This window comes from Palaemon carinicauda, chromosome 3 (genome assembly GCF_036898095.1).
Source record: "Palaemon carinicauda isolate YSFRI2023 chromosome 3, ASM3689809v2, whole genome shotgun sequence".
In the NCBI taxonomy this organism is placed as follows: Eukaryota; Metazoa; Arthropoda; class Malacostraca; order Decapoda; family Palaemonidae; genus Palaemon; species Palaemon carinicauda.
Genome location: NC_090727.1, coordinates 43,260,760 through 43,288,140, shown reverse-complemented (window position 1 = coordinate 43,288,140; position 27,381 = coordinate 43,260,760). Strand labels below are relative to the sequence as shown.

General features: G+C 42.4%; 1 protein-coding gene across 5 annotated transcripts; it reads left to right on the top strand.

The window, feature by feature from the left end:
- The first annotated feature begins 252 nt into the window (after positions 1-252).
- LOC137637142 (H(+)/Cl(-) exchange transporter 6-like) lies at positions 253-23,134 on the top strand. 5 transcript variants are annotated; one of them, XR_011043422.1, is made up of 7 exons: positions 253-316; positions 2,720-2,845; positions 7,486-7,703; positions 17,443-17,606; positions 18,351-18,444; positions 19,049-19,218; positions 22,837-23,134. XR_011043422.1 is itself a non-coding variant. In XM_068369419.1 (6 exons), the coding sequence occupies exons 2-6, from the start codon at positions 2,731-2,733 to the stop codon at positions 22,912-22,914; spliced, it is 675 nt and encodes a 224-aa protein (XP_068225520.1). In that variant the 5' UTR covers positions 253-316; positions 2,720-2,730; the 3' UTR covers positions 22,915-23,134. The 5 variants fall into 5 exon arrangements, 4 of the variants coding, with proteins under 4 accessions (XP_068225520.1, XP_068225523.1, XP_068225533.1 ...); XM_068369419.1 differs by lacking the exon at positions 17,443-17,606; XM_068369422.1 differs by lacking the exon at positions 19,049-19,218.
- The last annotated feature ends 4,247 nt before the right edge of the window (positions 23,135-27,381 follow it).

Sequence of the window (27,381 nt, the reverse complement as noted above, 5' to 3'; positions counted from 1 at the left end):
ACCGTAGGCGTGCCATGTGTACGATAATTATCGTACATGTACGATTATTTTAGGTCCGGTATGATGTACGATACATACCTTAGGTATATACATATGTGTGTATGTGTTTAATTAAACATTTATAATGAAATATTTTGAAATAATTCAATCATTTAACTCCCCAATAATTATGATGAAAGTGTGTACGATAATTTTGTTTTGAAAAACGAGAATTTTAAGGCTCATGTACGATAATCCAGTGGCTTTACTCAGTCAGTGGCAACATGTCCGGCCGTCCAAAAAGTTTATCATATATATCTTCATTTAACTTTGTTCTGTAAGTATGACAAATTAAAATAAATGAAGCTAAAGCTTTATTTAATGCCATAGGTGTCATTATATTAATTAAAAGCTTGAAAGCTTAATTATATCCTAAGATATTAACCGATATTGAAACACGATTTCTCGTGCGGTATTGGAGTCGCGTCGTACATACAAAACGTGTTTTTAAATCGAACTGAGACCTTTTTTTAATTAAATATAGATATTTATAAGTAATGAATATATATTATACATGTTTTATGAACAATTACTTGTATATATACAGTATAATTTGATTTAATAGCTATAATTAGGTGAAGGCCAAGACTAGCCTAGGCTACCCTAAGCTAGTTCGGTGTAGATATTTGCTATTGAAAATTAATATTAACTATGAAATAGGAATTAAGCTGTACCTTAGTATATATAACTAGCTTTTATTGGAAGTAACATGAAATTCTGGTCCAGTAAGTTTTTCATTATTGATAACAATGCTTTTTATGTGTTGCAGAGATTCCGTGAATCACTTAGAAATACGCATGTCCTAGATTAGGTTAGGTAACTGGGATACAGAAGCGCGATACCTAAACAAGCCAAGATAGTGGATCAGACCGTGTTAGAAAGCAAGATTGCAACATACAGAAGGTCCAAAACTTGAACTTGGTGCCTTTGTACATCAGCAGCCAGTTCCTCGCACGTTCATTAAAAAGGGACATAAACTTACCTAAACTTTCCCCCCCCCTAACCTAACCTACAAGCCTGTGATTAATAAAGGTGACTGCTATTGTACATACACCCCTTGAGTTTAATTGGTATCAAGAAGCTGTTTTTAAGTCGATTTTTGTAACATTTTGGCCAGGGGGTGTATGTACGATAGCGGCCACCCGTATGTATTATGATGTCTAACTTAGAATACGGCAGTGTAAGTAGGTTTCATATGAAATAGATATCAGGTTATTATAAATGGTAATTTTTTTTACCGTATTAAAGGATATAATATTTTTTCATTAAAGTATTTCTCAATCTTATCTTTCTTATTTTCAGTTAGATTTGTGTTTGTTTGTATCACCAAATATTTGTAAGTTTGGACCTTTTATATACGTGTGCCTCTGCGTCGATGACAATTTATGGTAAAATTATACAATAATACAATGACTTATGGAGAAAACAAGACTATTAAATGATGTATTTTAAGGTGATTTGAATGATTTTGATAAAGAGGACTGGTGGAAACCCGTAGTTTTTCCAACGCAATCACCAACCTTCGTTTTTTAATAATGAACTTGGCAGTTAAAAACGTACAAATAGATGTTAGCAGTAGGCGGTCGATACTGGGTAGTGGTGGGAAAACCCCTGCCTCTTCTGCCGGCTGCAATCTAATTGAGGTTACAGTTTGCCAAAGGGGAGACAACCTTGCAGGGTAACTACCTTCCGCAGCTAATTGAGGTTACAGTTTGCCAAAGGGGAGACAACCTTGCAGGGTAACTACCTTCCGCAGCTAATTGAGGTTACAGTTTGCCAAAGGGGAGACAACCTTGCAGGGTAACTACCTTCCGCAGCTAATTGAGGTTACAGTTTGCTAAACAGGAGACAACCTTTCAGGGTAACTACCTGCCTGGTGTTCATACCTCGTTAACCCTTTTACCCCCAGGCTATTTGGAACTTGCCAACCCTTAACCCCCTGGGGTTATTTTTTTTTTTCAAGCACATTTTGCAGTATATTTTTTTTTTAGATTGCTCTAACAGTCTTAATTTTTGTCATAGAGAGGTCAGGTTGGTCTCATTCTCTTGGATAATGCCCGAAGTTTCTCAAAAAATTATCAAAAATATGCAAAAAAAAAAAAATATAAATAGCAGTTTTTTCCAAGAACATACCGGTACGTCCATGGGGGTAAAGGGATGAGTTTTGTGAAACGTACCAGTACGTCCTTTTGGAGTAAAAGGATTAAAAGTTTTAACTGCCGTATCCTAGCTTCGATGTTATCCTTCTCCTATGAGTAAAGAACTCAGGTTTGTATAATTAGGAAAATACAAATTACTTTTTACATTTTTCATTTTTAATCTGGGTTAGACAAATTAATTTAAAACCTTGTAAAAATACTATTGAGTAGCCGTTCAATGTGAGGATCTGTAGAAAATGCCTTTTACAGTACTGCTACTGGAGGCATCGATGTCGTGCAGTTACCAAGGGGATTGCGTCTAAAATTGAATTGTACATAAAAATTAGCTAAAGTAATTGTAAAATGAAAATTTTGTACTAGAAAATCAATTTTGTTTAAAAAAATTTTTACTCTGATGTTGATATTTATTATGTTTATACATTGCTCTAGTACATGTTCAGATATAATGCTGTATTTAGTACATTGGATTTTATTGATTACTGTACTGTATTATGTGCTGATATTCTCCATGACAATTTCAGAAGCTTTTGCCATGACGTCGAAAATGTACGACGCCATACTCGAGGCTCTGGGGACGTCGCGCTTCGTCGCCATGGGTCAGGTTGGAGGCAGATGCATCAACGAGGGGGAAGTGGATCACGGAAAAGGTACAGCATTTGAAGTACGTTAACTCCTTCATATAAAATCTTCTAGTACTGTATGTGGAAAAGGTATTTCATCCGTATCATGTCTTTTCAAACGGTATTTTGATAAATTATATGTGATTCAAATGAACGAGTTATTGCACAGTTCTCTTCAATAACATGTCCCTTTTTCTACCATGCTTTCCGAGCCATTATATGAGTTATTCACCGCTTTATTCCATTTAAACCACTTCATTGACTTATCCAATTTCCCAATCATCTCAATTTTTTAAATATCTATGACGTCCATATGATTTTCAATTGTGCTTCACCACACTTCCCCTTGTCTGCACTTCCCCCTCCCTCCCACACACACACATGACCATTATCTTTTGATTTGTTATAAGTCAAGAATTTGAATCAGACATATGACAAAAGAAGGAAAGAAGAATTAGACTGGAAAGAGTTTGGTGGGGGGGACAACAAATGGAAAGACTCATTAGATATGAAACATGTTGAAATGAAGATCTAGGCTTAAATTGCCTAGAATTCAAGAGAGCTGCGAAAAAAATCTGTAGGTCTGACTCCACGTAGAGGTTACTACTTAATGGTGTAGTACAGAAAAGTACACTATAGATATAGGTCAAATTGTGTTTGCTGCGTATATACAGTTTTCATACCATCATACCTTTACAAATATTTTTTTTTCTTTCTTTTTAAAAGTGTGATGAAGAAATATCTCCTTTTTAAGTCTTCCCGGACTTTAATCTATTTATCAGTACGAAGGGTATATAGTTTAGTTCCCCATTTTCAAAGTGAAACTTTTGATGGGCAGCTGATAAGGTCAGGGCCCTGAAGTCAGTCGGCATGGGTTGATGGGAAAGCAGCATTTACGAAACTTATGAGCAGTTCATTTAAGATCAGGTTAATGATGACAGTAGAGCTATTATTGAGGCAGTTCTCAACATGTTTTAAACATGTTCCTTGGTAGTGCTATTTTAATAGCTTAGAAAGGACTGAAGAGGCTCGTTTTATATATAATTTCTCCCTCATCTGTAATTCCTCTGGTTTTTAATGTTCAAAAAGGAGGAAGACTAGTTTATCTGAATAGCCGTAGTATTACCACCAGCTAAGTTACAACCCTAGTTGGAAAAGCAGGATGCTGTAAGCCCAAGGACTCCATTAGGGAAGAATAGCTCAGTCAGGAAACAGATAGAATAGTGTTTATGAGTGCACCCTCATGCAAGAGAACTCTACTCCAGGACAGTGGAAGACCATGGCACAAGCTATGGCGCTATCCAAGACTGGAGAACAATGGTTTGATTTTGGAGTGTCCTTCTAGAAGAGCTGCTTACCATAGCTAAGGAGTCTCTTCTACCCTTACCAATAGGAAAGTAGCCACTGAACAATTGCAGTGCAGTAGTTAACCCCTGGAGAGAATAGCTGAAAAGAGACATCTATAGAAAGGTGAAAAAGTCTCATTTAAAAAGCAAGGGGTTACTTGAAATGCAATGGGTTTATGGTTTTGATCGATGCGATAAGAAATTTATAGTTAGATAATAAATGAATAGTAGAATACAGTACAGAAAAGGAATGATAATAATAAATGTTTTTTCTGGGTTCGTCTTGTGTCGCTCCGTGAAATGCTCCTTATAGCACCATTTCTAAGGTATAAATACTGCTAAAAAAAACCATAGTAAAAGGTTGCATGGAGAGCCAGGAATATACTCAGCAAACTCACTCTAAAAGAGTGTCGGTATAGTAACTGGGGCGTGTTAGAACCACTACCAGAGGTCCCTTACCAATTAGTCCTCTCCTTCCTCAATATCCTCCGATACTACGAGGTGCCGTTCTACATCCGACTACTGCCCTCTACTACGACTACCCCCCACCCCCCACCCCTACCACTACCCACGCTTCTTCCCTCATTCCTTTTCTAGCGCTAGTGAGATTCGGACACGTTGCTTCCATAGCTTTTGTGTTTCGGTGTTTGTGAAGATGTCAGTCGTTTTGGAGATCCCTGCTCCCAAGTTGAGTATTATAATTGTATGTTTCGATAATTCTAGGTAGCGACACACGTTAATTTTATAGTTTTGTTTGTTTTTAGTCTCAGCCGCTCTGCATGATGCTTTCCCTTACGGGTATATTGGCGGCCATTGAATAATAGTACTGTATGCCACATGAACATTTTCTGTGAGTTAGTAAATCTCGGATGACAAAAAGAATTTATTATTATTATTATTATTATTACTTGCGGAGCTACAACCCTAGTTGGAAAAGCAAGATGCTCTAAGCCCAAGGGCTCCAACAGGGGGAAATACCCAGTGAGGAAAGGAAAATAAAATATTTGAAGAAGAGTAACAACATTAAAATAAATATTTCCTTTTAAAAACTTTACCAAAACAAGAGGAAGAGAAATAAGATAGAATAGTGAGCTTGAGTGTACCCCGAAGCAAGAGAACTCTAACCCAAGATTTTTATACATGTATATAATTTCTTTTAACTGAATTAGTACAGTACTGCTTTATCGATGCTTATGGTTGAATGATGTAACTCAGATGTTGGTAAATAGAATTTCTTGCAGATGAATGGCCTTCAAAATTTTGCGAAGGTTATGCAGTCACTCCTGTCTGTTTGTTTGTATGTAAGCAACTTTACACAAAAACTGTCATACCAATTTTGGCCAAACTTGGTAGTGAAGTTTTGTATGACCCAAGGATGAATCTGTAACATTTGGAGCCTTTGTAGGGTGACGGCCAGATCCCGTAGAAAACGGGAATATTCTGAACTGTGGCCGTCGTTCTAAAAACTATTTTGGCGGGAGAAGCTAACTTAAAAAACCCACCTAACCTATGCTAAAAGCCGTATCCTTACCCAGGGGGGCTGCTCCCCCCTGAACCCCCCCCTTACACAACATATTTAAGATCCGTAGACCATTTCCAAATGTTTTTATTCTATACAAGATAACAGTCGGAGCGATAATAAGCAAATTAGGGCGCTTGGCCGTAGCGCTACAAACTACCTTAACATTTTAGATAAAGTACATCTAAGTACATGTACGCAGCGGTACTTTAAGAATAATTGCAATGCTAAGTAGATCGCAAATGTTGTGTTAGTTTATTTTTTCGTGAACAACATTATGGAAAAACTACTGAACAATTTCAACGAAACATGGTGGACATAGTCTGGCCTATTCTTTACAGATTCTCCTCTGTCCTTATACACCTGACAACACTGAGATTACCAAACAATTCTTCTCCACTCAAGGGGTTAATTACAGCACTGTAATTGTTCAGTGGCTACTTTCCTCTTGGGTAGGGTAGAAGAGACTCTTCAACTCTGGTTGGCAGCTCTTCTAGGAGAAGGACACTCCAAAATCAAACCATTCTTCTCTAGTCTTGGGTAGTGCCATAGCCTCTGTACCATGGTCTTCCACTGTCTTGGGTTAGAGTTCCCTTGCTTGAGGGTACACTCAGGCTCACTATTCTGTCTAACTTCTCTTCCTCTTGTTTTGTTAAAGTTTTTATAGTTTTTATGGGAAATACTTATTTCAATGTTGTTCCTGTTCTTAAGATATTTTATTTTTCCTTCTTTCCTTTCCTCGCTGGGCTATTTTCCCTGTTGGGGCCCCTGGGCTTATAGCATCCTGCTTTTCCAACTAGGGTAGTAGCTTAGCATTTAATAATAATAATAATAATAATGTGGTGTTTGACCCAAGGACAAAGCTGTTAGATTTAGAAGAAAATTCGTTGAAGTACAAGTACGCATTGTAGTTATGAATGAAATGAGAGTGCTTTGTGTGGCAAAGGCATGCTCTTGGCTGAGTGCCCCTGTAGTTTATTTATGTTGATAGAGATATGTCGTCAGTAATTGCCTCCTACGACAGGCAAATGTTCAATTATGTATCGTTACATAAACGGTGACATTATATCACGTTCGTGTAATGCACGAGTAAATCTGTCCCTTATGGTGCAGTGTGCAAGGCATACTTTGAGCCGTTGTGCAAAACATATGAAATGGTTAATGAGCAAGAAAGGTTTTGCATTGGGAGCTATCAGTCCATTACTATTTTAACCCTCTTACCCCCAGGCTATTTGGAACTTTCCAACCCTTAACCCTTGGGGGTTATTTTTTTCAAGCACATTTTTCTGTATATTTTTTTTAAATTGCTCTAACAGCCTTAATTTTTGTCATAGAGAGGTCAAGTTGGTCTCATTCCCTTGGAAAATGCCTGAAGTTTCTCAAAGAAATTTATCAAAAATATGCCAAAAAAAAATGTAAATAGCAGTTTTTTGCAAGGACGTACCGGTACGTCCTTGGTGGTAAAGGGATGAGTTTTGTGAAACGTACCAGTACATCCTTTGGTGGTAAAAGGGTTAACATTTATCATATATTGAATATGTATGTACTGTATAGCTTTTTAATAGATACCTGTCATTAAACATTATCTGACGGATAATTTGATTCCTGGATTTTGGATACAGTACTTACACCTTCAATTCATATGTATGATTAGAAAAATGATGGTTTTTATTGCCAGCAGTTAGTAATTTTATTTGTCATTTGTAGATGTCACAGTAAGTTAAATTTCAATTTATATATATGATTGAATAAATGATGGTTTTATTACCAGCCTTATTTAATTTCACTTATCTTGTTTTTAGATATCACAGTTAAAACATCAAATTCTCGTCAGGCGAGGGTGATGTTCGACGGAGAGTTCAAAAGTCCGAAGGCCACGAAATTAACGGGGACAGTGAGGGTCCCCACTCCGCACATAGTCGTAGACGACCCCGCGGGTGGAGCCGTGCTGTGTGGGGAATACCCGGACATGGCGCAGTTTGAATCGGCACACGGGAATGCTTGGGAAGCAGCTGGCAGAGTGAGTGCTTCTTGCGTTTGAGACTTGAAGATGTAATGTTCTAATTCTTGATTGAAAGTATAAATAATGTAAAAGATTCTCAAATTAATGCTATTTAACTTTTATAACATATTTACTTCTCTGGTTTTAATTGAATATTCTTTTAATCTTTATACTAAACGATATCGGTGTCAATGACCTTTGATGTCAAGATGACAGAGAACTTCGAATCAATCAATCAATCTCAGCTTTTAAAACATTTGGAGATACAAAACACAAATCCAACTGAAATTATAAATCTTCGATATTGTTTCAAAAGTAATGAAATACTGTATTAACCCTTTTACCCCCAGGCTATTTGGAACTTTCCAACCCTTAACCCTCAGGGGTTATTTTTTTCAAGCACATTTTGGAGTATATTTTTTTTAAATTGCTCTAACAGCCTTAATTTTCGTCATAGAGAGGTCAGGTTGGTCTCATTCCCTTGGAAAATGCCTGAAGTTTCTCAAAGAAATTTATCAAAAATATGGAAAAAAAATGTAAATAGCCGTTTTTTGGGCTCAAGCCATGTCGTCCTGATGGAAGTTCCTCTAAGGTAGCTTCCTAGGGTATATTACAACTACGGCGATATTCCCAGAGAATTTACCTTAAGGTACCCAGAATTCTAACTCCTGGAGCGAATATCCCTAATAAAAGAGCCAGGGATATCGTATAAATCAGAGGACGTATTCTTGACACGCCACATGGCAATCTGTACCCCGAACAGAGTTAACACTTCGTAGGGGTCAAATGGCAAGAAAACGAAAACAAGAAAGAAAAGGGGAGAGCCGTTCGTAAGGCCCTCTCTTCTCCCGTTTCGTAAGCGTGCCCTGCGCCGATTCTGGCGCCATCTGCATTCCTTTTTGCGTAGCTTTACAACTCGGTGTTTTTTCCTGTGTTTCTACCAAAATCTTGGATTTACTCGTTAATTATGCTTTCTCCAACTTCTTCTGCTTCGGATAAGTTGAGTACTATTTCTTTTATGTATAAATGTAGGCTCTTGATTAATATTAAAGTAATTAAAAGAGTTATCTTTGATACAAGAGCTGTTGCCTGCTGGAGGCGTCCTGGACGCTGTCGCTCGCTAGAATAGGATTTATTTGGTTAGCAGAGCGACGTTCCCAGCCCCTTTCGCTTTAATAATTAGCTGCTTAGCTTATTTAGGAATGCTGTTATGATGCTATAGTATAGCGCCTGGCGAAAGTTTTGCCTAGGCTGACCGACACTAGTCTTCGTAGCCTAGTTGTTGGCCCTTGTACTTCCTGCATGATAATTAGTCTTCCAAGTGTGATTTTATACTGTTTAAAGCGTTAGGCAACGTTATACATATAAGCCTTTTTCGAGTATTTTCCAAGATAGTATTGGAGTGAGTTAAGGTGATTTAGGTAATCGATTCTCTTAGTGCCTAGGCTAGGTTGTCTTAGGCTATTAAAATATTGTCTGTTTCCCCGTTTGCTCCCTTCTCTTCGGGGAAGGGGCAAACCCTTTCCCTCTGCTTAAGCCTTAGGCTTAACTCTAGTGGTTTGTTTGAATTAATTTTCAAATATAACTATGCTGGAGTAGTACTGTACCTCCCTGCTCCAACTGGTTTGGTTCAGAGAAGGACAGTACAGCAGTGTATTAGTCTGAATCCGTGTTGGTCTAGCGTGGGGCAGAGTCTCCCTTGCTGCCTGACACGGGCATAGGAGGTTTATCCTCCTTTGATCACCTTGGAGGGTTTCTGTAGTTATGATCCCTTTGCTCGGTGACCCCTCAGACTTGTTCTCTTTGCTGTTCCGGGTTCGGGATATGTTCCCTTTCCGGATTAGCAATTCCTTCCTTGCCTTGGTTTTAGGGAGGCAGCCAGTAGTGCCGGCCTCCCTCCCTGGATTTTCCCTGGCTGAGATGGGCTTTCTTAGTTGGGGATGATCCTTAACCAAGGCAAGGTTGGACAGGACCCTCTGTCCTTCCCTTCTGTTTTTTCCGTTTTCCTTTGTGTCAGCCGTCTCACATCCGTACCTAGCCTAGGTTAGGATGGGGAGCTGACGTGGTCCCCTGTCGGCCGGCAGAGTGTGCCAACCGGCAGAGGCCCTATCCCTTGAGTGCTGCCCGATCCTTCCTTGGTCCCTCAACCGCTGCCGTCTGTAGATTCAGTAAGCAGTGGTTAGGAAGCCTGACTTAGTGTCTCCCCTTCCTCTCGGCACTCTTTCGGGTGTCGGGCGCGGAGGTTCATAGCCTCTGAGCCCGGCACCCATTCTGTTGTCTTCTTTTGTGTTGTCCTTGCCGTCTGCCGGCCTAGTGGCCGGCCGTCGGTAGGGGGGTGTTCGCTAGTTCTCTTGCTGTCGGTCGGCGGTGGTTATATGCCTTTGCTGGCCGGTCTCCTTGCTCACCTGCCGGCCGCTATGAGTGGGGGCCGGCAGCCGGGCGCTACCCGGTGTGGATGCCAGCCGGCAGGGTTTACTCACCGCTGCCGACCGGCCTGCTACATCGCTCGGTTGGCCGGCCACTAAGAGTGATGGCCGGCAGCTGGGTGCCAACCGGGTAGCTACGGACCGGCAACCACTGCCGGCCGGTTCAGGCATGGGAACTGGAGTTCTCCCCCGTCTGGATGGTACTAAGTTGCATACTTGAGACCTACCTTTGGAAAAGGGGGGGGGGTACTGACCGGCAAGAGCCGGCCGGCACACCACCCTCATGTACTGTATCAGTTCTTCCCTGTATGGTGTATTCTACCAGGGGAGACCATGATATAGTAGGTTACAACACTGTCTTTTCTAACTTACTTGTGTTGCCTTGGGCAGTCACTTGGTGTTGCCTTACAGGGATGAAAAGAGAATTCTTTTCATCTTTAGCTAGAATGGTAAACTCTTACCTTAGGTGTGAGCTACACCTAATTTCCCTCGGGAAATATGATCTTTGGTTATTCTAGCAAAGACTAACCATTTGATTTTAATGGCTGGTGGGCTTCCACAGGTGATTGTGTGGGATTCACAAGTATGTGTCTTTCCCTTATTCTTTGTGGTCTTGCACGACCCGTTGCTGTTGGCCTTACAGATAAGAAAGTGAGTTCTTTCTTGTCAACTATCCGGTATTTTAAAATCATTCCTTTGGAAATTTTCCATTGGTTAATCTGGCATAGATTAACCATACGATTTTATTATCTGGAAGGCTACAACAATTGGTTGTGCGGGAAATACAAGGATGAGTCTTTCCTTTCCGATTTGTTATGCTACTGTGCATATCCAGTGATACGTAGTTCACTTGATACTCATGGAAATTTCTTCTCTTTACAGGAGGACCATCCGTAGAGCGGATGTGTTTTCTGCATCGTCCGCAGTAGGACTTCTGCGGACATGGTTTGAAGGAGGCGTGTGGCATGCGCTGTCTCCACGGATGTTCTCCGGTATTGGGTCCCTCAGGTATGTTTCGTATGCACTAACCTATTTATTGAGGCTTTTGCTTTTCGCTTCGCTCAAAATCCGTTTGTGTCTCCCCTAGAACGGTGGATTCAAGGGATATAGCTAGAGAGAAGCTTCGTACCTGGGTGAGGGGCTTTCAGAAGATCACCTGTGGACCTTATCTTCCAAGTGAGAAGATGAGGGCTTTCTTTTTCCCTAGGGCATCAACTGTTACAGTGATTCCCCAGCCTCAAGAGGAGGTCCCCCTAATTCAGATTCCGGTGGATGCTGCAGTGGCGGTCGCCTTGCTTAGCATCCAGTTGGACGACAGGATGTCAGATGTGTCCGAACGTCTGGAGGAAGACCTCCTGGCAGAAGGCCAGGATGAAGTTTGAGCTCCGGACAAGGTAGCGGAAGAGGCCGAGAGATGTCGGCTGCTCCGGTGCAGGTCCTTGAACCTGCTCCCTCAACATCGTCTGCTCTCGCAGTAGAGCAGGCCCTCCCTCCATTGTTGGCTTGATCCAACAAAGGCAGAGGGAGAAGAATGGGAAGGCAGCTGCATTGTAACTGCAGGGGCATATCCGGACTGCTATGTCCGGTTGAGGGAGGTACCAGCTTCAAAGGAAGAGACAGAGCCGGAGGAGGTCGTAGTGTTAGACCATGCTAGGCTCATGCTTTGCTTTCATCTTCGATGAAAGAGAGGGAATTCATGAACTCAAAGGTAGCTGTATTTGAGTAAGAGGTTCCCTTCCTTTGTGTCCTCTCCTGCCAGAGCCTTCCCCCTTTTCGCTGAAAGGGTTTGCGGCGGTTTTGGAAAACAGTCGAGGCTGGTAAGCCTTTCCCCTCCCTGGTGGAGTGTAAACCCTTGTTGCTGGCCTTTAGAAAGGAAGATTAAGTAAGCAAAACAAGGACTGGAAGGACGTCTATCTTACCTTCTCAGTCCAGATGTGGGAGGCGGATTTTGCCGGATACCGGTTCGGCGAGATCCTCTCTAAGCTGCCTGGCTTTCTTTTGCGGAGAGAACTCGAGACAAAAGAAAGACTGGCTGCCTCTTTGTCTCTTCAGTCCACTTTTGAGACGATGACAAGTGACCCCAAGGTCCATGAAATGTTCATGGTTGTGATCAAGACTCATCTGGCCACTGTGACGAAGGATCTTTACAGCTCCGTCAGGGCGAAGAGAGCCTGTAGGGAGTTCGTGTTCGCCCGGGCTACGATGAGGCACGAGCCAAAGAAACTAATCTCCTCCAACAGTTGGGACAAAGACCTTTTCCCTAATGAATAGGTCAAAGAGGTTGATAGGGCCGCCACGGAAGATAGAAATCTTCTCCAGGAGTGGGGCCTGTCTACCAAGAGAAATTCTTCCCCGGATGGGTCCCCAACCTTTGAGGAAGACTAAAAGGATTAGGATACTTTCTCGGCCAGCTAAGTCAATTAGACAACAGCAGCAACGGCATTTGCTGATGCCCTCAGTGCCCCAGATGGTGGCAAAAACCCCGACCACACTTCAGTGGGTTCCCCAATCCGTGTCGACACAGTCTCCGGCATTCAACCCATCGTTCGAAGGTCAGTCAACTTCCTGTCGAGCAAGCCTAGAGGAGCAGCCAGAAGTTCGTCTGGGCGCCCCTCAAGGAGAAGGGGTTTCATGGTGGTCGCGGTCAAAGAGGCTAGACCTCAGGACAACAGTCCAAGCGAGATGATATTGGTAGGAGGGCGTCTCCAATGCTTTCGGGATCGGTGGACCTTCGATCCCTGGGTCCACAGCCTACTCAAGAAGGGACTGGGCTGGAGCTGGTACAGCACTCCATTCCCATACCCTCGGGGTTTTTCCGACACTCCACCCCCGTTCTGGAGGAGTTCATTCAAGAACTGTTAGAGGAAAAGTGATCCGAAGGGTAAAGTCCATCTAATTCCAAGGGAGGCTGTTTTGTGTTCCCAAGAAGGACTCGGAAAACTCGGAGTCATTCTGGACTTGTCGCCACTTAACAAGTTCATAGCGAACTACAGGTTCAAGATGCTAACAATGCAACACATAAGGACCTTACTGCCCAAGAGGGCATTTACCGCCTCCATAGTTTTGTCAGACGCCTATTGGCACGTTCCAATCTATTGTCGATTCTCCTCCTACCTAAGGTTCAGGCTACAACGAAGACTATACGCCTTCAGAGCCATGCCTCTCGGGCTAAAAAATAGCCCCAAGGATTTTCACGAAGCTTGCGAACGTAGTTCTCAGTCAATTACAGGTGGTAGCCTACCTGGATTTTTGGCTGGTGTGGGCAGCATCCAGGACAGAATGCTTGCAAGCTTCCCTGTATGTGATCCATTTCCTAGTTTATCTAGGCTTCAAGATCAACAGGAAAAGTCTCAACTTTCTCCATCTCTAAGTTCCGGTGGGTGTGAATCCACTGGGACCTAATGTCACACCGTTTTCTCCGTCATGGCGGAGAAAAGAAAGGAGATAGCTGGTTCTGTCAAGAGACTTCTAGATTCCGTATGGATATCAGATGCGAACTGGAGAGTGTACTGGGGTCTCTCCAGTTTACTTCGGTGACAGACCCGGTGCTAAGAGCACAGCTAAAGGATGCAACCGGAGATTGGAGTAGTTATGCATCAGATGCGCGAAGAGATCTGAGAAGACCAGTTCCGCTTCGTCTGAATACTCTTCTCAGGCCTTGGTCCCAAGCCAGACTTCTTAGGAAGTCGGTTCTTCTTCATCCACCTCCCCCGTCGGTGACGAGTCACTCAGACGCCTCGAAGGAGGGATGGGGAGTTCGCTCTCATCAGAAAAAGGCCCAAGGGTCTTGGTCCAGTCTATTCAAGACCTCTCACAGTCATTTTCTAGAGGCTATGACAGTCCTTCTTTCCTTAAAGAAAGTCTCCCCGCGTCGCTCGATCCACATTAGGTTGGTGCTTGATAGCGGGGGAGTTGTGAGATGCCTGAATCGACAAGGATCAAGGTCACCACCTCTCAACCAGGTGATGTTGGCCATCTTCCGATTTGGGGGAAGAAGAAGTGGTACCTGTCAGCAGTTCACCTTCAAGGAGTCCGCAATGTGACAGCGGACGCTCTATCCAGGTTCACACCGATAGAGTCGGAATGGTCCCTAGACGCAGGATCATTCTCTTTCATTCTGAGTCAAGTCCCAGAACTGCAGATAGACCTCTTTGCGACGAAAGACAACAAGAAGTTGCCCCTGTATGTGTCCCCGTACGAGGACCCCTTGGCGGAAGCAGTGGACGCGATGTCCCTCGACTGGAACAGATGGTTCAGGATTTATCTGTTCCCTCCTCACAACCTTCTGTTGAGGGTCCTCAACAAACTGAGATCATTTAAGGGAGTAGCGGCAGTAGCGGCCCACAAGTGGCCGAACAGTGTGTGGTTCCCTCTGGCATTGGAGCTACGGTTGGAGTTTCTACCGCTACTAGATCCAGTTCTGACCCAGCGAGTCCAGAAGTCAATTGTCTGCGCTTCATTACAGAAAACCCGGACCCAGCAGCTCATGATTTTCTTTCCTTAACAGGTGAGAAAGTGTTTCGGATTTCGAAAGCCAGCATAGACTTCCTAGAGGATTATAAGTGCAAACCTATTAAAAGGCAATATGAGTCATCTTGGAGAGAATGGGTAGCCTTTGTCAGGCGAAGAATCCGCAGGAGATCACGACGAACTTCTGCTTATCTTTCTTCATCCATCTCCATGGTTATGGATCGGTAGCTAACATGATTTTAACATGTAGGTCTGCTTTGACAAGACCCATTCTATATGCCTTCCAGGTCGACCTCGCTATCGAGATCTTTTATAAAAGTTCCGAAAGCCTGCGCTAGGCTCAGACCTTTAGCACCTCCAAAGCCCAATTCATGGTCTTTAGAAAAGTTCTTCATTTTGCTTCGCTGTTGAACAATAAGGAGTGTGCGTTAAAGGATTTGACCCATAAGTTATCCTCCTTTTTGCACTCGCGTCCGGGGCCAGGGTTAGTGAGATCTTACCCCTCTCGAGAGAGGAAGGTCGTGTTCAGTTCCTGGATGGGTGAACTGAACCTGTTTCCGGATCCTACGTTTCTCACCAAGAACGAGTTACCCACCATCAGGTGGGGTCCCTGAAGAATCTGCCCTCTGAAAGAAGATGCATCTCTATGTCCAGTAGAATGCCTAAAGGTCTATCTTCGTAGAACTTCAGACTTCAAGGGTGGTCAACTGGTCAGGGGAGAAACGTCAGGCTCAAATTTTATCACTGAAAAAACTCAGGGCGAAAATCACATATCTTATTCGCAGAGCGGATCCCGACTGTTCACCCACAGGTCACGATCCGAGGAAAGTTGCTTCATCCTTAAACTTCTTTAGTTGTAGGGATTTTGAACATCTTCGTTCGTACACTGGCTGGAAGTCTTCCAGAGTGTTCTTTCGTCACTATGCGAAGCAAGTGCAGCGACTAAGAGGTTCTGTGGTAACAGTGGGTTGCGTCGTTAACCCTGCTGTTTAACTCTGCGAGGAACAGTAGCTTAATTGGGACAATTAATTCCAGGGTGAGTATGTAGTCACATGCTGTACTACAAACTATGTGAGGGTACTGGGTGACCCACGTTGACTGTTCCACTTTCAAATGTGAACCTAGCATAAGTGCAAACATGCGTGCCGAGCGTTTCTAACGCTAATGTGACTGATTAGTAATACAGACTTTTGACTTGGATACTTTGGTATCTTAAAAGTGGCTCCAATGTTTTCTTTCAGACAAACAAGTTTCTGTTTACTATCATACTTATGCTTAAAGTTTTGGTTATCATCCTCTTATATATAGATATATATATATATATATATATATATGAGTGTGGTTAACCTGTTTGTTTATTGTCTGTCAATAAACTGGTTCTTGAGAACCTTGCGTCTCCTTCACCTGTGAGCATTCATTCTATGTATATTTACCCGGGGATAATTCTAATAGAATGTTCCTTTATGCAAGCTAATATTGCATTGGTTTATGCTTTCCCTTAGCTGGAGGACTCCATCCCATAAAGGGATGGTGGCGGATTTACGAGTTTCCTCTTAAGCTGATGTAAACCTTTGTCCAATACGTGTTTTGAGCGGAGGACTGGTCGATATTTCATATTGACACAGTGATTCTTTTCGAACTTTGCTTTACCTAGTATGGGGTGAGACCACTTTACTCGCTTGCCTGGGGTTCATACTTAGATATATGTACTCTTCGAGACTTTCCCAGAGTCTAGTAAGACTCTTCCCTGTTGGGGGCAGGAAGCTCTATCATGGTTTATGATTAGTTGAAAAGATGTATGACGGTAACATCTTAGGTCTCTAGGTTGCGTCGACTGGGGGAAATACTTCTGAGGAGTACGGCACATTTTGAGAATCCACAGATACAGTAATGCTCTGGTATACTTCCATCAGGACGACATGGCTTGAGCCCAAAAAACGGATTTTGAGCGAAGCGAAAAATCTATTTTTGGGTAAGATGGCCATGTCGTCCTGATGGACCCGCCCTTCCCTTTCTATGAAAGGGCCGTAGGACCCCTCCCTACATACAGTATCTGTAGCACCTCGTGTTTCGCTACAAGGAATGCAGATGGCGCCAGAATCGGCGCAGGGCACGCTTACGAAACGGGAGAAGAGAGGGCCTTACGAACGGCTCTCCCCTTTTCTTTCTCGTTTTCGTTTTCTTGCCATTTGACCCCTACGAAGTGTTAACTCTGTTCGGGGTACAGATTGCCATGTGGCGTGTCAAGAATACGTCCTCTGATTTATACGATATCCCTGGCTCTTTTATTAGGGATATTCGCTCCAGGAGTTAGAATTCTGGGTACCTTAAGGTAAATTCTCTGGGAATATCGCCGTAGTTGTAATATACCCTAGGAAGCTACCTTAGAGGAACTTCCATCAGGACGACATGGCCATCTTACCCAAAAATAGATTTTTCGCTTCGCTCAAAATCCGTTTTTTGCAAGGACGTACCGGTACATCCATGGGGGTAAAGGGATGAGTTTTGTGAAACGTACCAGTACGTCCTTTGTGGGTAAAAGGGTTAACATTTACCATATATTGAATATGTATGTACTGTATAGCTTTTCCTATAGATACCAGTCATCATATATTACCCTAGGGATAATTTGAATGCTGGATTTTGGATGCTTACACCTTCAATTTATATGTATGATTAGAAAAAGGATGGTACTGTATTTATTGCCAGCAGTTAGTCATTTTATTTATCATTTGTAGATGTCAGAGTAAGTTAAATTTCAATTTATATGATTAAATAAATGATGGTTTTATTACCAGCAGTTTGTAATTTTATTAATCTTGTTTTTAGATATCACAGTTAAAACATCAAATTCTCGTCAGGCGAGGGTGATGTTCGACGGAGAGTTCGAAAGTCCGAAGGCCACGAAATTAACGGGGATAGTGAGGGTCCCCACTCCGCACATAGTCGTAGACGACCCCGTGGAATACCTAGACATGCGCAGTTTGAATCGGCACACGGGAATGCTCGGGAAGCAGCTGGCAGAGTGAGTGCTTCTTGCGTTTGAAACTTGGAGATGTTGTAATGTTCTAATTCTTGATTGAAAGTATAAATAATGTATAAGGTTGTCAAATTAATGCTATTTAGCTTTTATAACATATTTGCTTTTCTAGTTTTAATTGAATATTCTTTTAATCTTTATACTAAACGATATCGGCGTCAATGACCTTCGATGTCAAGATGCCAGAGAACTTCGAATCAATCAATCAATCTCAGCTTTTAAAACATTTAGAGATACAAACAAAAATCTAACTGAAATTATAAATCTTTGATATTGTGTCAAAAGTTCCTAATGAAATACTGTATTACTGTAACCCTTCTACCCCCAGGCTCTTTGGAACTTTCCAACCCTTAACCCCCAGGGGTTATTCTTTTTTCAAGCACATTTTGCAGTATATTTTTTTTTAATTGCTCTATTCTATCTGATTTCTCTTTCTCTTATTTTGTTAAAGTTTTGATAGTTTATATTGGAAATATTTATTTTAATATTGTTACTCTTCTTAAAATATTTTATTTTTCCTTCTTTCCTTTCCTCACTGGGCTATTTTCCCTGTTGGGGCCCCTGGGCTTATAGCATTCTGCTTTTCCAACTAGGGTTGTAGCTTAGCAAGTAATAATAATCATAATAATAATAATATAAATTATTATACAGGAGTGAGAATACTGTATATCGGGTCTGCAGTCAGGGTTACGATAACCACACTTTTTCAAGTCACTTTTTTCCCCGCAGATGTTTTGCAGGGAAGGGGAGGAAAACGCCGCAGCGGCCATCTGGTTCCAGACGCCCGAAGAGAGCGTGAGGTCGTTGTTTCACGAAGGCTCGGGTGAGTACTGCTATGCCAAAGTGAAGTCTGAGTGTTTAGCATTTTGGAGTTATGACTTTGAGAAACATTAAAGTTACGAACATGTTGGGGCCCTTTGGTTTATAGCATCCTGCTTTTCAAAGTGGGGTCGTAGTTTAGCTAGTAATGATGATAATGTCCAGTCGCAAAGGACATAAGGTCGTATCTGCGACTTCCCTCGTAGTAGCTACTATCGGTATGCCTTACTTACGTCTTCCTTCTAAGGGAAATCCCTTGGGAGGATTTTAGTATTTTGGAGTTATGGCTTTGAGAAATTTTAAAAGTTGATGACATGTTGGAGCCCTTGGGGTTATAGCATCCTGCTTTTCCACTTGGGGTCGTAGTTTAGCCAGTAATGATGATGATAATGCCCAATCTCAAGGACACAAGGTCGCATCTGAGACTTCCCTCGTAGTAGCTGCCAACAGTGTACCTTATATTGTGTGTAGTATGCTGAATAGCTTCTTGGCCCCATCTCCAGGTCATTTACCTTAAATATAATCAATTCAAAGGCTATTTAGCTTTTACAACTTGAAGGAAAGGTTACCAATATCAGCACCACCATAATGACTTCGTGTCTCGGCAGGATCCTTCTCGTGGTCGACGTTGAGCGTGTTCTTCGTCTGCTACTACTTTCTGGCCTGCTGGACCTACGGCCTCAGCATACCCGCCGGCCTCTTCATCCCGACGCTGCTCTGCGGTGCAACCTGGGGCCGGATCGTCGGCAAGACCATGGCCACCCTCTTTCCCGACCAGGTACGAGAACTTGAGCAGTCGCTGTTGTTGATAATCACTTGTGAAAACATTCGTCTTTTTGTTCTATCTTGTTTTTCTTTGCTTTTTCTCTTTTATAATTTGTTCTCCACATCTCAATTTAATGTTTCTGCTTTGTGTTGTTTACTTTTGCTTTTTTACTTTTATAATTTGTTCTCTACATCTCAATTTAATGCACCGGTGGGCGCGTAGGCGCCTTATCAGGAACTGGCTGCAAGTGCGCAGAAGAGCGCGGCGGCGCTATAGCAGGGCGTGCCTGCGCAGTTGGGCGCTTACGCGCTACATCAGGAACTGCAGAAGGGTGACGGCGATCAGCAGGAACAGTGGCGCGAATGCCCAAGGGTGAGCGCCGAGGCGCTTCATCAGGAACAGCTGGAACAACAGCAACAGGTAGCGCAGGCGGAGCCTTACGCTTAGGGGCGAGCTGCGCAGATGCGCGCTCAAGTCCCTGAGACCCCGAAGGGTCAGGAGGTTGCGCAGTGGCAATCTCCGGCACATAAAGCGCGTCTGCAACAGTAGATGTAGACAGCTGAGGTGACAGCTCGCATTGTCCCGAAGGACGACCATCCTCCGACGGGGATCGGGAACGGTCCCTGGAGAGGTCAAGGGTGGTAGCAGGTAAATCAGGAGAACGGCGAGTCGTCTCCTCCGCAGAAGACTGTGGTGACGACGAGCCGAAGAGACCCCTTCTAACCCCTTTGAAGGGGGAAGAAAGGCCTCTACGGCGAAGGGGAGGACAAGCCTTCCGCCTTATACGCCCACGAGGGGCCGTGGGATCAGCGGGCTGACCATCAACAGGCCTCCGAAGAGGCGTCTCTACCAGAGAACTCCCCCGAGAGGGAGTCTCAGCGGAAGGAGAGACCGAAGGACTAAGCTCCTCCCTTGAAGTATTTTCAGAGGGAGAGACAGAGCCTTCTGCTACCGCAGCCACAGAAACAGGAGTTTGGTCAGACCCACGGGATGTTTCCGACACAACAACGTCAACCACAGACAGAGGATCTACAGTATGTCCGCTGAGGTTAACGATTGTTCGGCAGCCACACCCCGTTTGATCATACCAAACAAGACTTCCTTGGAGGGCAAACCCTGTAGCCCCAAGGAAGCCCAAAGCTGAAAAAGGTCATTGTTAGAAACAAATACCTCCTCCGAGGGGGGAGGGGCAGCCGCCTCGCTATGGTAGGCAACGACCTCTCCCTCGCCACGGGATCGGTTAATGACATCAACATTACGGTCTACGCTACCTCTCGCCGGCCTCTCAGAAGAAGCCGCCCGAGCGGGAGCTTCGGAGGAGGAATGGGCGGCATAAGAGGAAGACTTAGGATTTTCTCCTTTCCGAGAAACCTCGGAAGGAGAACAATCCCTCTTAGCCTTCTTCTTACGTCGCCGGGCAAACCTCTCCCACTGGGAGGTAGACCACTCCCTACACTTAATACACAAATTCGAACTATCACACCGTTGGCCCCTACACTGGGGGCATAAGGAGTGCGGGTCTGTCTCCACGGCCGACATAAAGGTCCCGCAAGGGCGGCCGGGAAGTCCAGGGCAGGTACGCATTGTCAGTAGAGGCCAACTTCACACACACTATTAAAGAGAGAAAGCAAAAACAGATTGATATGGCGGTCAAAGCGAGGGAGAGCACAGACAGGTCTGTTCTCCTCCCGAGCCAGAAGTAAAGTGAGTTAATCACCGGTGTGTGTGAGGGGGGAGGGGTAGCTAGCTACCCCTCCCTACCCCTCGCTAACTAGCGGTGGTCCCTCGTTAAAACTTTATGACTCGTCATCGGCTGTCGCCAAAGTAATTACCCCATGTAAATAGCGTTGGTTTGTATTCAGTTACGGAACAAAGATTGATTAGCAAACCTAGTCCCCTCTTTGGAGAGGAAGCATCTCCTCTAAGAGAGGTGTTATGACGTAAGTCCAGGAAGAGATGTAAGAATGTCAGTCATTTTTCCACTTTTGTTTCCCTTCTCTTAGGGTGCAGCGGCCGTTCTTTTATTTACTGGATTGGACATTTGATGCATGTAAGCATCCTAACCAATTAACTTTTCTGTACATTTTAGGTATTTCTCCTGTCCTCCTTTCGAAGATGATGATGGCTGGAGATGTATACAAACCCATTGCTTTTAATCACCGTACATTTCAAACTTTATCTTTTTATGGATATAGGTTCTTCCATGATCATCTGGCACTATTTGGTGAAAACCTAGGTCACTGTTTTCCTAGGTTTCGAAGTTGGCAGGAGTCATTACTTCCGCTCCTTTTGTATGTCAAAGTCTTTTGCTGTTCCGGGATTTAAACCAGCTAGTTTTGTTATGGGACATTCTTCCCTTCCAAGGATAAGTCCTCTATTAAAGGATGAGGTTTTTGTATATGTGTAGGAACAATTCACAAACCTGAGTCTTTAAGTAACACGTCATGCCTCAACTGTCCTGCAAGTTAAAGGTTTAAAGAACGCTCATGAATGGAAAAGGCAAGGGACAGGGACAGTGACATTGCCCTATCAAGTAGGACAATGCTCCAGAGACTGACCATATATACATATGATCAGTGCCCAAGCCCCCTCTCCACCCAAGTTAGGATCAAGGAGGGCCAGGCAATGGCTGCTGATGACTCAGGAGGTAGATCTATAGGCTCCCCCAAACACCTTTATCCTTGCTCACAAGGATGGTGAGGTTGCAGTGACCAAAGAAACTAACAAGCTTGTGTGGGACTTGAACCCCAGTCTGGGCTGTTACCACATCGGCCACAACAACCCTAGGTTTAAGCTCGAAGTGGGTTCTCAGTGGTCTGTCTGTAGGGAACCAGTTTACTTATCGGTCTTTTTCTTCTTTTTCTTTAAGCTTGTCCCCTTTAAGCTTGTCCCTATTTGGGGTCGTAGTAATGTTCTTCAACACATTCTTCCATTTTCTTCGATCCTGTGCATCTTCCTCGCTCAATCACATATCCCTCATATCTCACTTCACACAGTCAATCCATCGTAATTTTGGTCTTCGTATCCCTTTCCTACCTGGTACAGTAGTCCCATATCAATCATCTTCCCTATGGGATGGCCTTCTTCTTATCTCTCTATATGACCATACCATCTCGGTCTGCTTTCCCTCACCTTGGTTGAACCTGGTGCTTCTATGTTCGTTCTTAACTCTATCCTTTCTAGCAAGCCCACATAGCCACCTCAACATCCTTATCTCAGCCTCATCAATCCTGTTCTCATCTCTTCCAAGTTGTCCATGTTTAGGACGAGTACAGCCTGGCGGTGGATCTTGCTCTTTAGTTTTATTGGCATTATGCGGTCAAACAGCACCCTACTGTATTTCCTCCAGTTACTTATCAGTAACCTTGTAGTAATGACCACCACTTTGAGTTCAGCTTCACTACTCCCATTCAAGGACTTAGGTTTGTATAGTTAAGAAAAATACAAATTACTAGAAATTGTTTTGATATTCTGATCATTGTAGTAAATACTTAAATGTAAAATACTTTTGACATAAAGAACAGATAGTTATTATTGTGTCATACATTGAATTTTCTTTTAGAGTACTGCCATTCAAAAAGAAAGTATCGTTTCTTTCCAAATCATTCATTTTACTTTCTTTTTTTTCAGATTTCTTCATTCACTATCAAGATCAACATAAATTCACCAGAATCGGAAAACTTGTTCCTCATCGTGACAGTTCTGTGAAATTTACAGTTTCTTGTTCGTGAGGTAGCTCCCACCAGAACGAGGCCTGGCTTTAGTCCACCTTCTCTTGGAATCATCTTGATATATCATGTGGTCTTTGAAAGCCTTTTTTTGAACTAGATATCTCTGGAGATCTGTGACGTCTTTGAAATTAAATCGAGCAGTGAATAGAGATTGATAAGATTAACCACGTCGATCAGTGGAGATACGAAAATGTCTTTAAAATTGTGGTTGATAAGATGAAACAGAAGATCAAAAGAATGAAATTACTCTGATCATCGTTAGAAAGCCCTCCATTTATGCACTGTTATCAATGCTGGTTCTTCAACACTTCTTCCAAGTTATCATAGAGTCATAGATGATTACAAAGAGTACTGAACAGATATGACAGGGAAATTTCTACGGAGATAAATCCTGAAATTTATAATTGGAGCTTTAGTTATATCTAGCAACTACTGTATTACGTTAGCAATTAATTCTATTATGACTTATTTAGAAGATATTTTTCAAGTCTCTTTATTGAAGGAAGGAAAATTGTCTCCTTAATGATTTGCATCAACAAGTAACAAACACATGATTGTATGTGGAATTGCTGGCCACCGTCTATAACGAACAAAGCAGTTGGGCCTCCGAAACTGTAACCATGAAAGAACACCTCTCAAGACATTTAATCAGTGATGGCGAATTTAGTGACAAAATTCTGTTCCTCGACTTTATCAAGTTGAAGTCTTTCAGTCTTAACCTAGAAAGTTTGGAAGAGTTGTCAAAAATCCATCCTGCATTACCATTACTGTTACTAGCTAAGCTACAACCCTAGTTGGAAAAGCAGAATGCTATAAGCACCAGGGATCCAACAGGGCAAAATAGCCCAGAGAGAAAAGGAAATAATTAAACTACAAGAAGTGTAATGAACTATTAAAATAAGATACTGTCTTTTAAGAACAGGAACTACATTGAAATAGATCTTTTCATACATAAACTATAAAAAGAGATTTATGTCAGCCCATTCAACATAGCTTTCGCTGCAATTTTGAACTTATGAAGTTCCACCGATTCAACTACAGGTACAGCATTAGGAAGATCATTCCACAACTTGGTCACAGCAGGAATAAAACTTCTACACAGTATTAAGCCTTATGGTGGAGAAGGCCTGACTATTAGAATTAACTGCATACCTGATATTACGAACAGGATGGTACGCTCCTGGAAGATCTGAATTCAAAGGATGGCCAGAATTATGAAAAGTCTTATGCAACATGCACAACGAACTAACTGAACGACAGTGCCAGAGATTAATATCTATAATAGGATTAAGAAATTTAATAGACCATAAGTTCCTGTCCAACAAATTAAGATGAGATTCAGCAGCTGAAGACCAGACAGAAAAATACTCGAAACAAGGCAGAATGGAAGAATTAAAACTCTTCTTCAGAATAGATTGATCACCAGAGGCTTCTAAGACTTTCTCAGTAAGCCAATTTTTGTGCAATTAAGGAAGCGGCAGGCTGAATGTGTTTTTGAAAAGTAAATTTGGTATCAAGAATCACACCTAAAGTTTTAAAAGAACCATACAGAGTTAAAGAAACATTGTCAATGCTGAGATCCGGATGTTGAGGAGCCACTGTCCTCGACCTACTTACAATCATACTTTGAGTTTTGTTAGGGTTCAATTTCATCTGACCTACCATATTGTGTGTATATCTGTTAAAGTTTCAAGAAGGTAGAAAATCTTTTATGGAGGTGGATATGACCGAGAAATATCTGATAAACAAAAAATGGATTAGTCATCTGCAAATTTTGAGTGAATTATATATACAGAACTTTAGAGTGAAAAGGTATGAAGAAATGTACAGTGTGACTAAAGACCCATGTTGCTGAGCCCAATAAAGTAATCATTGCAGAGAGCAAACAAGACAAGCATGCTAAATGTGTATGCAGAAACAAAATTGGAGTCTAGGACAATAAAGTCGGCAAGTTTAAATGACACTTCAAGATCTGCCAAAGCATTCCATGTAGACGTGACGCCAGAGACATGGGAAGCAATACAATTTATTAAACGACAGACTTACAAAGGTGAGCGTTGTAAACTACAATTTGATTTCCTATAAAAGATTCTTCAATTCCTTCATGTTAATTTTTCCAAAATTATTATTAATGATATAGTTCAGTTCCTTATGAAATAAACTTAAGATCCATTTGTTCTTACGTGAAATACAAACCCTCTTTCTTTAGCATAACATACCTTATTAAGGAGAGCTGGAATGGTTGTAGTTTTGAAGCAAGAGAGCTCTTGTTTGTATACCGGGGAGTTCAACTATTTCTCCTAGAATCGCTTGTATGGTGGCCTTATTGTTTTGACAGAATACTTTCCTTTTAAAAACTGTTGGCAAATTGTTGTATCAATGGTCTGACCAACTGATCCATTTGTGTAAATTAGTACGTAGTTGGAGCTTTTGTTCAGCTGATAGCCTCTTGTACAGTTCTTTATAGCTGCAGTCTTCAGAACGAAGGTTCCTCATTATTCTTCCAGCTGTAGTTTGACAGGAATACAGTATGCTTTTTATGAATAGTACTTACCTGGCAATTTTATATATATATAGCTGATATCTCTAAATCGGCAGAATTTTTCAAAACGAGGCAACCGCCTTGTGGTGGTTGGGAGGTAGGTGGTCACACCCGTCACCGGGTGGTACAAGGAATCATTCCAGTGTCCAAGACTTCAGTTCATCTCTGCCGGCTGGATCAGAAACATCGTCGGTCCACCATTGAGAGTTTTTCTAATCATTTTCCCTTCTTCGCTTTTTTGGACTTCGTTTGGTGAAGTACACTGATTTAGGGATTTAGCAATCGTGTTTTGTTATTAGTATTTACTTTGTTTATCATGAGTGAAAACTTAATTTTCGTGTTTGTGCGAGTGATGTATGCAAGGTGAGGTTACCGAAAGTGTCGGTTGATCCTCACAGTTTGTATGCAGAGATTTTGTTTGTGCACTTTATTTTAGGTGCAAAGTTTTTAATCCTGATGACGGAAATACGTTCCGCCAACTCTATGACGTCACAGTCGTGTGACGTAATCTTCATTGTATGACTTGCAAATTCTCTTTATTTGTTTTTTCATGTAAAGAATGGGAGGAATTCCACTTATATAAGTTTTTTAACTTTTAATGTAAAATTTTAAAGAAATATTTGTCCATTTAGTATTCGTTCTTTAAATCATCGATCTAATTTCATAAATTAAATAGAACTAGCGTATGGTTAATTTATGCTGTTAGTTCTCGTTACTATCGATGCAGTCCCAACATGCCTTGGTAGCGTTCTTTTCGATATGGGAATTAAAGTGTTGGCTATAATACTCCAACAACAACGATATGGCAAGGAATTTTCTGCATGCCTTTTTCTCTAACCGAACTAACAACAGTAGGAGCCAGACTTAGCTTCTTCTGGCGAGCCTGGGAGAGAAGAGGAGCAGACCTTTGGTCCGTGTTTTTACTAAGGATGGATGCGAAATCTTTTTCCTAGTGAATCCTCCTTTGTTAGTTACTCCGATAAGACTTTTCTGCTTAACCGACTTTGCAACTTCAATGTCTCTCTTTTGGGAGAGGGAGTCTTTTGTCCGGTCCTGGACGTACATGCTCTTTACGCCTTCGTTCAGAAGTCAAAGTTCTCCATGGAGACATCAAAATCTTTGGAGAAGAGGGGAGCAGACCTTTGGTCAGTACTTCTTCTGAAGGAGGATTATTTTTTCCTTTTATAGGGAAAACTCCTTTAGTTTTTAGCTACAACGATTCTCTCTCCCAGTTCTAAAGAGGAGTCTTAAGTGACAGGCTATGCAATCAAACTTTATCTGAGGTTTGTTTACAAGAAAGAACGGGTGTAGAATGGGTCAATTTCGGGTCGTGTGTTTTGGTCTCAGCTCCGCCCCTCTAATGTTCACGTAACTTTTGCTTAATGTAGCAGAATACTGCACTCAAGAGAAATCAGAGTGTCCCTGTATCTGGTTTTTTAGATAACGTTGAGCCTATCAAATAATTAGGTCTTCCAGTAACACAAGAAGAGTCTCTTCTGACACCAGGACGCTCAGTACCACGTTTTTTAGAACGTTCAGCGTCTCGCTCTGTTAACCTTTCGGCTCCACGTCTTACAGGCTCCACGTCTTACAGGACTTTCGGCACCACATCTTACAGGACTATCGGCGCCACGTCTTACAGGACGATCGGCGCCTCGTCTTTCAGGACGCTCGACGTCGAAGTTCTAGCATGAGGCATGACTTTGAACATGAGAATCTAGGACTTCGTGATGACAATAGTCGAATCGTATGCAAGATCAAGGACGCCTTCGTTCTGATCTCTTGGATCTAGAAAGGAGGTTTGTTCGAGGGCAAGAAACATCGGGGCAAACATGCTCAGCAGGAAGAGACTTGTTTTTCCCTCAAAATGGTCTCTCAACCCGCAAGTCTGTCAGTCTGGAT

Excerpts from the sequence above, each read along its gene's own strand:
- LOC137637142 (XM_068369419.1), top strand. The coding sequence starts at position 2,731 with ATGACGTCGAAAATGTACGACGCCATACTCGAGGCTCTGGGGACGTCG. Across the intron at positions 18,445-19,048 it reads GTTGTTTCACGAAGGCTCGG|GATCCTTCTCGTGGTCGACG; the intron begins GTGAGTACTGCT and ends GTGTCTCGGCAG. Across the intron at positions 19,219-22,836 it reads CCACCCTCTTTCCCGACCAG|ATTTCTTCATTCACTATCAA; the intron begins GTACGAGAACTT and ends CTTTTTTTTCAG.